A 12876-nucleotide genomic window follows, 5' to 3' on the forward strand; every position below is an offset into this window, starting at 1 on the left:
AAATATTTTCTGACAGGCAGAGCTAAGAAATTAAGTCATTTGTTGGATCACAACCCTCGTGTCAGAAGTTTCTTTATCATTCATGAAGTTATTGGCCTTCTGTATGTGAGGATGATCATTGGATAAAAGCATCAAATGCACCATGTTACTTCTATATTTCAGTTAAGGGTTCAATCAAACTCCAGAGGATGGTGATTCTGATTATTTAAATTTCAATGGGTGACTATTAACCTTGTATGTTGGATAACATTTGTTTGAAGGTTTCAGGTAAATAACATCTTTCACTACACTCCAAGAAAGAAAGAAATACAGAAGGATTTTACAGAGAAGCGGTACAATCTTTATTATTTCAGCAAAAGCAATATCATATTTTATGATACCACAGAGTGAAACACCGAGCGTGCTTTACTCAGCGGCGTCCTTGCCCTGTAAGAGACAGATAGAAATTCCGTGTAAGTTTGCTGAAATTAGGCTTCAGGACGGTTAGTTTGGATCGGTCAATTCCATCATATATATGTATATATATATATGAAACATGAATATATATATAAATATATATATAGTTGATACATACGCTCCAAGATATTGTGGATATTCATACCTTGCCAGAGTCACGGCTCTTGACCCTGAGCTTGTTGACCTGGGACTCTGCGATGTCAGCACGCTCCTCAGCCTCCTCAAGCTCATGCTGGACCTTCCTGCACTTGGACAGGTGAACATTGGCCTGTTCCTCCTGAAATACGAGAAAGAGAATTTATGTTTCTCTTCAGAAAAATCTGCAGGTTTTGTAGGTGAATAAATACATAAATATGCTTTCTTACCGCTTCCTCAGCCTGCCTCTTGTAGGCCTTGACCTTCAGCTGCAGCTTGTCAACCAGGTCCTGCAGTCTGCTGACGTTCTTCTTGTCCTCCTCAGTCTGAAGCAGAACACATGAATGCATCAATTAAAGGTGATAATGACTTTAATTACAAAGTGATTAACAGCTTGAAGCAGTTTGTTGCTGTACCTGATAGGTGAGCTCCTTCACTCTCCTCTCATACTTGCGGACACCCTTGACAGCATCAGCACCTCGTCTCTGCTCAGCCTCAACCTCGGTCTCCAGCTCGCGCACCTGAAGCAAAAAGTGAAACTTATTGAAAATCCGTGTGTATATTTTCAGGTATCTGAAATCTTGTCCCTAACTTACCCGAGATTCAAGTTTCTGGAGCTGCTTCTTGCCACCCTTCATGGCCAGGTTCTCAGCCTCATCCAGGCGGTGCTGCAGGTCCTTGACGGCAACCTCCAGGTTCTTCTTCATCCTCTCCAGGTGAGCGCTGGTGTCCTGCTCCTTCTTCAGCTCCTCCGCCATCATAGCAGCCTAGAAGACATCATGAATTCAGTTTATATCAGCAAGAATAACACTGTATTATTTGGAGGATATTGCTAAGCAAGAGGAAATTAGCTGTACATCAGTGATGGCCTTCTTGGCCTTCTCTTCTGCATTCCTGGCTTCCTGGACAGCGTCATCCACTTCACCCTGGATCTGAACCAGATCGGTCTCAAGCTTCTTCTTGGTGTTCAGAAGACTTGTGTTCTGAAAGACGGAATGATTGTGTGAGGTCATATTGTGTTTTATAAAGTTATATGTGTTAGTATGCACTTTGGGAAGACATTTTAAAATCCAGAGAAAATCCTCACCTGAGAGTGCAGAAGTCCGACACGCTCGCTGGCATCAACCAGCTCCTGCTCAGCAATCTTGCGGCTCCTCTCAGTCTGTTCCAGAGCAGCTCTGAGTTCCTCAATCTCAGCCTGCATCAGACCATTCCTGCGATCCACCATGGCAGCCTGCTCCTTCAGGTCATCCTGGGCCCTGACAGCGTCATCAAGGTGCAGTTGAGCATCCTGGAGAACAAACATATGGAAAAAGATTAAACAAATACCGTAATGGTGATGTACTTGCCATATTGGTCTCAATAGGTCCATGACTTAAAGTACCTTCAGCTGTCCCTGCACATTCCTCAGCTGTTTCTGGGACTCAGCAGCCTGGCGGTTGGCGTGGCTCAGCTGAATCTCCATCTCGTTCAGGTCACCCTCCATCTTCTTCTTGATCCTCAGGGCATCGTTCCTGCTCCTGACCTCAGAGTCCAGAGTGCTCTGCATGGAGTCAGTCACCCTCTGGCTGTTCCTCTTAATCTGCTCCATCTCTTCATCCTTCTCTGCCAGCTTCCTGTCCACCTCACCCTTGATCTGGTTGAGCTCCAGCTGAACACGCAGGATCTTTGACTCCTCATGCTCCAAGCTTCCCTAAAGGTATCCAAAACATACATAGATTCTTATTTTAGGAGATAAGTTTGTGACGTGAATTGTTTTCCAAAAGCATCATCCTACATAAAAAATGTACCTCAGCCTCCTCAAGAGCTGTCTGGATCTCAGACTTCTCAGTCTCCACCTGCTTCTTAGACTTCTCCAGCTCATGGATGCTCTTACCAGTCTCACCAATCTGTTCAGTCAGATCAGAGATCTCCTCTGCATAGAGATTTATGTGGTCAGCATGAGTACATTTTAACATATGAAATGTGAATACGCTGATGAATGCATGCAGGCACTCAAAAAACCCAAAGTCTTTGGGAACTCACGCTGCAGGTTCTTGTTTTCACGCTTCATGGTCTCCAGATGATCAAGGGCCTCCTCATAGGAGTTCTTCATCTTGAACAGCTCAGTGCCAAGAGAACGAGCCTCCTTCTGGGCTCCCTCAAGCTCAGCCTGACCCTCCTCATATTTCTGCTTCCACTCTGCCAGCACCTAGATATGGAATCATTCACACAGGTGAGTGATGCATCCACACAGAGATAAGTAATTCAAAATCCTGGTGGGAGTTGAAGCTGGAAGACATTACTTTGTCGAAGTTCCTCTGTTTCTTGTCCAGATTGGCAGCCAGTCCGTTGGCTCTCTCCACATCAATCATGAGGTCCTCCACTTCACTCTGGAGCCTCTGCTTGGTCTTCTCAAGAGAAGCACACTTGGAGTTCACAGCCTCAATCTGTTCCTCAGCCTCCTGCAGACGCTGAGCCAGCTTTTTCCTTTCAAATACAAATTAATCAAACAGTCAATACTCAGGAGTTTATACACTTGACGCTGCAATGAAAAACTGTTGAGAACAGTTAAATGAGTTGCTTCAAAGGAAGTGCAGATGTCATTCATTTGTTTGAACATCACTCACTTGGCCTCCTCAAGCTCCTCTGTACGCTGGATAGCATCAGTTTCATATTTTGTTCTCCACTGAGCCACCTCGCTGTTGGCCTTGGACATGCCGCGCTGCAGCTCCGCCTTGGCCTCCTGCTCCTCCTCAAACTGCTCCCTCAGCAGGTCGCAGTCATGGCGGGCAGACTGAAGTCCGTGGGCAAGGGCATTCTTGGCCTGAAGTGAGTCACATAAAAAGGCGTTAAGACATCAATATATCTCCAAGATTAATAGTCATGCATGGTGTACTCAAATGTTTCTTACCTTAACCTCCTCCTCAATCTGTCTCTTCAGCTCCTCAATCTGCTGTGTGAAGGCCTGTTTGCCTCTGGTCAGCTGAGACACCAGAGCCTCCTTCTCCTCCATCTGACGGCTGAATTCGCCTTTTGTGAAGATGGCAATAGAATATCAGTTCATATTCATTTGTGTCCGTCATTCACTGAACATCTTGTGTGTCTCATACATACCATTCTCTGTGAGGAGACGCGCCTTCTGTCCACCTAAATCATTCACCTGACGAACGTTCTCATCATTCTTGGACTTCAGTTCGCTAAGTTGGTCCTCAAGGGTTCGGCACATCTTTTCCAGATTTCCCTGGTGTGGAGAATCAATTACAGGTCAATTACCTCAGTGATCCATTTATATTATTGACCCTTTTTACTTTCAAATTCAGGGATAAAAGTAAAACTATATGCTTTATGTACCTTTGCTTTGGCCACGGCCTCCATGTTGCTGGAGAGGTCGTCAATCTCCATCTTGTACTCGCTCTTCTCCTTCTCCAGCTTCTGCTTGACGCGCTGCAGGTTGTCGATCTGCTCTCCCAGCTCAGCAACGCTGTCGGCCTGCTTCTTACGAAGAGCAGCTGCGGTGGCTTCATGCTGCAGAGTAGACTCCTCCAGGTCACGACGGAGCTTCTGGAACTCAGCTTCACGCTTCTTGTTCATCTCAATCTGAGCAGCAGTTGCACCACCGGCCTCCTCTAGCCTCTCACTGATCTCCTCAAGTTCCCTGGACAAATCAGCCCTCTGCTTCTCAACCTTGGCACGAGCAGCGCGCTCAGCCTCGATCTCTTCCTCCAGTTCCTCAATACGGGCCTGTTTTGTGTGGGTGAAGGGTCAGTCATTAAAAATTCAGCTGCAATCAACGATACACACACTTGAGCTAATGTTTGATGTTGCATCAGTCACCTGAAGCTCCTTGATCTTCTTCTGAAGCTGGGCACCCAAGGACTGCTCATCCTCAATCTTGCTGAGAAGCTGGCTGACTTCAAAGTCCTTCCTGGAAACATCATCAATTGCATTGTAAGAGTTCATCATGACTTGGAATGTGTCTGTAAACACAATGCATGTTTATAAATATATGAGAAAACTATGCTTAATTACTTCTTGATCTTCTCCTCAGACTGCTGCTTATCATTCTCAAGATCCATGATGGATTCCTGAGCCAGTTTCAGGTCACCCTCCAGCTTTCTCTTGGCTCTCTCAAGGTCCATGCGGAGCTTCTTCTCTTGCTCCAGAGAGCCCTCAAGCTGCACATAAATGCAAGTTTATCATCGTCACGTCCAAGGAAAATCTTATCTTGACTCTTCTGGGGAGTTTTTTTTCAGAAGAAACAACTTACATCATCGACTTGCTGCTCAAGCTTGGTCTTGGCCTTGCTCAGAGTGTTGACTTTGTCCTCCTCAGCCTGCAGGTCATCAAGAGTCTGCTGATGGGCCTCCTGAAGAGCTTTCTTCTCCTTTGTCAGCTTGGCAATGCTCTCATCCTGAGAGGCCATCTCCTCCGTCAGGTTCTTCACCTGTATTCGCAATAAAAGTTATTGCATGGCTGCAAAATTCTTAAATTTGATTTGTTCTGTAGAATAGATCCTAATTTACAAACCTTGTTCTCAGTGGCGTGTTTCTCCTTCTCCACTTTGGCCAAGGTGAGCTCCAGGTCATCAATGTCCTTCTTGAGCTCAGAGCACTCATCCTCCAACTTTCTCTTCTTGGCAGTAAGCTCAGCATTGATTTCCTCTTCATCCTCCAGCCTCTCAGTGGTCTCCTTGAGTTTGGCCTCCATCTGAATCTTGCTCTTGATCAGACCCTCGCATCTCTCCTCAGCATCTGACAGATTCTCTGTTTCCTAATTCACATAGAAAAAAAAGGTATTAGCAACTCAACATTGTGTGGAGGCAGCATTAAAGAAATATTTTGCCACATTTTCTTCTTACAGATGCAACTTGCAGCTGCAGGTCATTCTTCTCCTGCAGAAGAGACACCATCTTCTCCTCCAGCTCCTTCTTTTTGGCCAAGGCGGTTGCCAAGTCGCTCTTCATCTTGTCATAGTTCTCCTTCATCTGCTGCAGCTCCTTCTCAGTTTCAGCGCTCTTCAGCAGAGGCTTGATCTTGTAGTACACCTTCATCCATGGCCAGTGTTTGACATTCATGAATGAGCGGACGTTGTACTGGATGGTGAAGATGGCCTCTCTGCAGATAAGATGTGTATATTAGAGACAAGTTACCCGTCAGGCTTCTTGATATGTCTATTCACAATGTGTTGTTTCCAACTCACCTCCTCTCCATCATCTTGACAAACTCCTTCCTCATGACATATCCACGGCAGAGAGCCTGAGTCATGGTGACCAGGGCTGCCAGTTTTTCATCTCTCAGCTCCTCAAGGGTACCCAGCAGACCAGCCTTGAAGAACACCTGAATAAACAAAGTGTAAAGATCTCTGAATGTCTGCACAAAACATGAACTAAGAAAATAAAGCCATAAACTAGCAAGGATAAACAGAATATACAAATATGTCAGTTTTAACTTTCTATCAGTGAAGATTCTTGATGCATGAATATGTGAAATTTTTATTTCTGTATCTTATGCGTATCTTGGTACTGTTGAAAAGGGTTTGTTCTAAGAGGGAGGTGTCTACAGAAGTGCACTAGGAATAGTTTTATAACTTTTGAGGGGAAAAACCTCTGTATACAGTAAAAGTTCTTACCTTGGTGTGTCCAAATCTGTACTGGTCATGATCAACATCAATGGAGCCCAGCAGCTTCTCAGCAGCCTTCTTGTTATCAATGAACTGGCCCTCGGGGATAACACTGGCATTCAACACCTTGTATCTGTTTGAAAAGAGATAAAGTCCTGGATGAGCATGGTTTTAGAGTTTTAAATGAAAGTACTGTTCCAAAATATCATCACTGGTACCTCTGTTTGAAGTCACCGTAGAGGATTCTGCTGGGGAAACCCTTTCTGCAGATTCTGATACCCTCCAGCACACCATTACACCTGAGCTGGTGGATGACCAGGAAGTTCTCCATCAGACCTGCAGAGTGAACATTTACCATTTATACATACAGTTCATGAACGTGTGAACCTTAAGTCTAATTAGTATGAGCATATAAACTGAGTATGACAATCATGTACCTGGAGTCTTGGACTCGTTGGGAATCAGGCAACGCACAAAGTGAGGATGGGTGCTCCTCAAGTTGGTCATCAGCTTGCCCAAGTTCTCCTGTGTGTACAAAGTGAATGATATTGCATCAATAAAAGTGAAAATGTGAAGTTGAATATTGAATAACACTTCAGGTATTACTTAAATCTTACTCTGAACTGTGAAGACACAGTCTGCATAGAGCCACCCTTCTTCTTGCCACCCTTCTTGCTGCCACCGGTCTCTGTTCAAAAGAAGGCATTGAGTTAGAAAGATGAGAATGCATAATCATGTTTACAATTAAATATAAGATTGTCGAACATACCCTCAACAACGGGGGGATACAAGACAGGCAGCAGTTTCACTGAGGACTTCTGGTACAGCTGAATAACAGACTCGTTCAGTGGGTCCTTGTTCTTGTCCAGCCAGCCAGAAATGTTGTAATCCACGGTTCCAGCATAGTGGACCAGAGAGAAGTGAGCCTCAGCCTTGCCCTTTGCTGGTTTGGGCTTCTCAAATGCCTTTGTCTTGCCAAGATGCTGGTCATACAGCTTGTTCTTGAAGGACACGTCATCGGCCTTGGGGAACATGCACTCCTCTTCAAGGATGGAGAAGATGCCCATGGGCTTGATAAAGCAAGAAAAAGATACAATGTGAATGCACAGTGTTTTCCCCCCAAAACAATTATATACAATAAATATTGTAAATTGATGTATACCTTCTCAATCAGCTCAATGCAGGCAGCCAAGTCCATACCGAAGTCAATGAACTCCCAGATAATACCCTCCTTCTTGTACTCCTCTTGCTCCAGGACGAACATGTGGTGGTTGAAGAACTGTTGCAGTTTCTCATTGGTGAAGTTGATGCACAGCTGCTCCAAGGTGTTGAACTGAAAATAAAAAACACACCGGTATAATCTCTCAAAAGAATATTGGAAAATCTGCTGGATTTAAAAACAATTTCATGATGTGCGAAATAATCTCACATCAAAGATCTCAAAGCCGGCAATATCCAGCACACCAATGAAGTGGTTCCTTGATTGCTTGGTGTCCAACATCTGGTTGATACGGATGACCATCCACAAGAACATCCTTTCATAGATAGACTTGGCCAGGGCAGTTACAGAGTTCAGCACCTAAAGATTGACAAGAAAATAAGTGTTTATCAGTGAAATTCAAGAAACTGGGTTTTTATGATTTTTAAATAAATCTGAACCACGTTGCTTTGCTGGAAATGGGATAAGTTCTACTTGCCTGAGGTACTGTCTGTCCCTTGGTGACAAACTCATTTCCGACCTTCACTCTGGGGTAGCACAAAGCCTTCAGCATATCAGCAGAGTTCAGACCCAGTAGGTAAGCAACTTTGTCAGCATCTGAAAACAAGAGGCATACTGTGAGTCAAAGCTTTGTTACTGTTGTTTGAGGGTTTTGTAATGTAAATATTTCACAAGTACTTACCCTCTGTGCCATCAGGCTCAGCCTGCTCCTCACGCTGCTTCTGCTTGAACTTCATGTTACCGTGGTGAAGCACAGCACCAGTCATCTTGTAGATGTACATTTTCTCCTCATTAGTGAAGCCCAAGATGTCAATGGCATTCTGTTCAGAAGTAATATATTTACGTTAGAAAATGCAGATTGACAATAGCAACATCAAAAACATATCTAACAGATAATACAATAAATATTAACAATGTTACTCACGTCTGTGGCCTCAAGCTCAACTTTGTCATCAATGCTGGCCACAGTGATCTGACCCATGCTGCACATGGGGAAGTCATAGGGGTTGGTGGAGATCAGTGACATCTCTGGAAGTCAAAAAGGTGAACTTTTTAGTCAGTTGATCAATTTGTGTGAAATGTTTCATTCATGATATGAAAAGTCTAAAAATCTCATCACCAATCAGCTCGGGCTTGTGGTTGGTCATCATCTGGTAGAAGATGTGGTAGCCTCTCTCAGCGGGTAGCTGGAAGGTGACTCTGGACTTCTCAAGCAGATCTGCAAAAGGAGGTTACTACGTCACAGCTTGCTCAACTTTTGGAGACATTAATGTGGCCTCACAATGATAAATGTTCACTTACAGGTCTCAATATCAGCACTAGCCAGTTTGCCAGTAGCGCCGAAATGAATTCTGATGAATTTACCCTATTTGGGTTGAAGAAAACATCAAAAGTTAATCCATATTGTAAACTTATTCAATGAGTGCTTCAGGGAAGAAATCACTTCACACTTACGAAACGGGAAGAGTTGTCATTCCTCACAGTTTTGGCATTACCATAAGCCTCCAGCAGAGGGTTGGCAGCAATAATCTGGTCCTCCAGAGAACCCTATGATTCAGATTCATGAGAGATGTCAGAAAGACTTTCCTCCTTGAGGTACACTTCAGAAAGATTTTTGGCAACAGACCTGCATTTTGTTGGACATTCCCTCTCCCTTCTTCTTGTCACCACCAACTGAGATTGTGGCGAAGTACTGGATGACACGCTTTGTGTTCACAGTCTTTCCAGCACCAGATTCTCCACTAGGTATAGAGAGAGACTTTTAGTGACCATGACGAAAAATTCAGAACAAAATCAACAAGTGTGATACTTACGTGATCAAGACAGACTGGTTATCCCTATCTGTTAAAATGAAGAACAAATTAATTCATGTTTTTTTTTTACCATCTGCAACATCTACCTACTATGTTAGTCAATTCTTAGAGATTTGAAAAAAGACATACCAGTCAGCATGAACTGATAAGCGTTATCAGAGACGGAGAAGATGTGGGGTGGAGCCTCCATACGCTTCTTGCCTCTGTAGGCATTTACAACCTCAGAGTCGTACACTGGGAGCCACTTGTAGGGGTTCACAGTCGCACAGAACAAGCCAGAGTAGGTCTGAAAGTAATCACGCAGAGAAAAAAAAAGTGAATGCCAGCTCTTTGTGTCCTGTCGGCAAGTAAGTTATAATGATTGTCTTTAACTGGGATCTTACGTAGATCATCCATGCTGCATAACGCTCTTTGAGATTGTACAGCACAGAGGCTTCATTGAGGTGGGTCATCATGGCCATGTCCTCAATTTTGTCGAACTTGGGAGGATTCATGGGGGTGACGTCATCTTCCTTGACTGTCCTCTCCTGCAACAGAACATCACTCACAATTAGAACTGATCACATTTTATCCACACCTGAGTCTGGGGATTGATACCAACCTCCTGAGTGTCCAGGGTTTTGACAGTGACTTTGCCACCCTCCTTCTTGATGATGGTTCCCTTCACGTACAGCTCCTTCGCGTCAGCCACATAGCAGGCGCTCTTGGCATCGAAGGGCCTGTTCTGAGCCTCAATTCTTTCCTTCTCAGGCTTACGGAGGTAAATGGCAGCCTTGCCATAAAAGGCCATCTCCGCGTCCGTACTCATGGTGGCGGTTTATGTCTGTGTGACAAGGAGAACAACTTAAGAAGCGTCTTGGCAATCCAAACATCTTGTTCACAGCATTGACGACATTGTAATCGGGAGTTGTTTCACTTAACGGGTAACAGATGTACATTGTAAATTTCTGTGTAACATTATCGAAGGTTTTGAAAGATTTCAAAATGGCATGAAGGTCTTTATTGATATTCTTCTTTTTTTTTTTTCTTTTTTCTTTTTTTTTGCAAACCCAAGAAATATTCAAAAAGTACATACCTGGCTCTTTCCTTTAGTGAAAAGAATGTTAATTTCCGCAGCCCTGTTCAAAACAACAGTGAATACTTAATTTGTGGACTGATTTTTAATTGATGAATTATTTCATCAGTTCAAATTGCAATAAATACAGAATTTTTTGTTTCTGCTAAATACAACCTTACAGTGCCTTTCTAATGCATTTCGTCTTATCTAGTTGCTCCTTTACAAATGAGAACTACGTCTATACAGCATGAAGAGTAATGATGTAAAGGCTCACCACAAGCAGGAACTTCACTGGTCTTCCACCACACACTGATGCATCTCCCGAACCCCTTCATATATGATCTATCCTGCTGAGCAAGCAAAGGCTAAAGCAGGCTGGTATGCCAAATATGGAGAGGATGACAGCTGAGTCTTGTGGCATTCGAAACGCTTCTCCTGCACTACATTCATGGTAATCCCTGTCTGAAGTAGTTTTTCAGTGTTTCATAATTACCTGAGCATGTGTGGAGTATTGATCTCTTCAATAAGAACAAACATCAAAACAATTAAATCAGTAGCAGGAGTTTGTGGCATTGTCACTCACATATTAGAATATAAACACCTTTAAAATGAATCCTATGCATGTGACGGTGCCCCGTGTTGTATTTTTATCTTCGTGGTTATATTTTGGAGCTCAGTAAAGTATGCGTTGAAAATAGTCAACAAAAGTCAACGTGACCTTGAAAATAAAACACTTTTAGATATTATCGTAAAGTTTTCACACAGCTGATGAGCATATTAATTCACATGTACCCTAAAACACAGTTTGAAATATTTCAGGTGAAAAATTTGACTAATGTGCTGGTCTTTGTTCTGCTATATGTTTTAAATTTAATGGACTGATAGGATGAGTGTGATGTGAACATAAATAGAAGTTCAAAGAATGATTAGGATAGCATTGGAGGAGTGTGCTAGTTTAAATTAAAGATATGAGTTATGCAGTTCTATGAGGAACATTGTGCATATATGTTCTTATCTTTTGATAAAGATACTGTTTATCATGTGTACACTGTTTAAGCTCTGAGAGAAGAGCGACACTTACATCAGGAGGTTGTTATATTTTAACTTGCAGAGTGAAGTACACACTGACTAACTTGGAGTGGAACGAGGCACGTATGCCATACACGGCATTCAAGCTTGGGTAATTTGAGTAACTATAATAGGTTAGGGTAAAGTGGGCATGGCAGAGTAGGAGGGTACAAGACTTGTGCTTGATTGGTTGCTCTTACACGAGTCAAACAGATAAAAGAGCTTGAGGCAAACATGAAGGCTGCTGTGCAATGCTTGCAATAGAGCTGCATTCGTCTCCTTCAATGGTTCTTTTTGTTTTATACAGCATTTATTGGGTGGTTATCGAAGCTTGTGTAATTTACTGAACGTCACCTATACAAAGCTGCTTATCGACTAATCTGATAAGGAAGTTGCATTGCTTATTGGTGACAGGCCTATAAGCTTCGTCATATGTTCAAGATTGTTCATGGTTACCTTTTAAGGCACTTCAAAAGTGGTATCCTCCATGTTATTCGTTACAAATCCTTTTAATTGAGTGTATTCTAAACACTTTTTAACTCTTAAGGCTTCCTGATGTCAGCCAGCAGCAGAAAAACTTTGGTTTTCGTCAGGACATTTCATACTCCGAGAAGAAGCTGCCAGAAGAAGCCAAGCCCTCTCACCGCAGGCACACCTCTCAAAGTGTTTCGATGATACAGCAAGCGGGTGTGATACAGAAGAGTTTTATGGCCACTCAAGAAAATAAAAATTATAGGAGGTTAAAAAAAAAAATCCTCTTACACTTACAAAAAAAGTCAAAATAAAATGTTGAGATTTTGTTTTTCTTCCTTTTTTTTCGTTGTGCACTTCGAAAAGTAAGTTTAAATACAAAGTGGAAACATCTCCTGTGGTCCATCCCTAATCGTTTGCTTGTGAGTTCCCAAATAATTACATTGAATCTCATAATTCTGACTGTATAGCAGGAGCATTCAATTAAAATGTTCAGAGGTCATGTTTGACAAAATGTCTTAAATCAAAGGTTCGGAAGATCAGAATGTCTAACCATTTACATTTGAAATACACATTTTAATGTGATATATATTTAAGTATACTGTTTCCTCCCACAAACCAAAAAGATGCATGTGAGGTTAATTGGTGACAGTAAAATGTCCCTCTGTGTTAATGTGAGTGTCTGTGGTTGTCAGTCTCTGTGTGTTTTTCCTGTGATGGACTGGAGACCTATCCAGGTGGCCCATAGTAAACTGGGACTGGCTCCAGCGTTACACGACCCTGGCTAGTTTTAATCCGATTAGAAGATGCATGGATGGATATATATTTAAGTAGCCTCGCACTTTTATCAACATCTGCATGTAATCAACAGCTGATTGTCAAATCAAATGAATTCAGTCCAATTAAAAAAACAGTTTCACTATTTATTATCATGTAACTGCTGATATAATATTCTCTCATTTAATAAATAAAAGTCAGGCTCATTTTCAAAATGAGAAAAGAAATAAAATGTGAAAATTGTGCATGTTGAAATACAGTGCTTGGCTTCGGAACAA

General features: G+C 42.6%; 1 protein-coding gene across 1 annotated transcript; it reads right to left on the minus strand.

Annotated features, from left to right (window-relative positions):
* Positions 1-321: 321 nt before the first annotated feature.
* On the minus strand, positions 322-10590 carry LOC308116585 (myosin heavy chain, fast skeletal muscle-like). Its single transcript, XM_080474841.1, has 41 exons — positions 10557-10590; positions 10301-10343; positions 9827-10048; positions 9609-9752; positions 9355-9511; positions 9226-9253; positions 9039-9153; positions 8867-8959; positions 8714-8777; positions 8532-8630; positions 8337-8440; positions 8094-8232; positions 7890-8008; positions 7622-7771; positions 7355-7525; positions 6962-7262; positions 6810-6880; positions 6630-6717; positions 6411-6528; positions 6202-6325; positions 5773-5909; positions 5432-5687; positions 5101-5343; positions 4841-5017; positions 4603-4748; positions 4408-4498; positions 3925-4314; positions 3688-3814; positions 3485-3603; positions 3201-3397; positions 2877-3060; positions 2617-2782; positions 2382-2506; positions 1976-2284; positions 1679-1882; positions 1449-1574; positions 1188-1358; positions 1008-1112; positions 822-917; positions 602-733; positions 322-426 (listed from the first exon to the last, which is right to left on the minus strand). The coding sequence occupies exons 3-41, from the start codon at positions 10031-10033 to the stop codon at positions 406-408; spliced, it is 5814 nt and encodes a 1937-aa protein (XP_080330967.1). The 5' UTR covers positions 10034-10048; positions 10301-10343; positions 10557-10590; the 3' UTR covers positions 322-405.
* Positions 10591-12876: the final 2286 nt, after the last annotated feature.

The sequence above is a fragment of the Lipophrys pholis genome, assembly GCF_963383615.2.
Source record: "Lipophrys pholis genome assembly, chromosome: 11".
Taxonomy (NCBI): Eukaryota; Metazoa; Chordata; class Actinopteri; order Blenniiformes; family Blenniidae; genus Lipophrys; species Lipophrys pholis.

Bases quoted from the DNA above. Each gene is read 5' to 3' on its own strand.
- LOC308116585 (XM_080474841.1), bottom strand. From the start codon at position 10,033: ATGAGTACGGACGCGGAGATGGCCTTTTATGGCAAGGCTGCCATTTAC. The intron at 7,526-7,621 runs GTGAGATTATTT...TTTTATTTTCAG, and splicing joins CCGGCTTTGAGATCTTTGAT to TTCAACACCTTGGAGCAGCT. The intron at 5,910-6,201 runs GTAAGAACTTTT...TTGTTTATTCAG, and splicing joins ACAGATTTGGACACACCAAG to GTGTTCTTCAAGGCTGGTCT.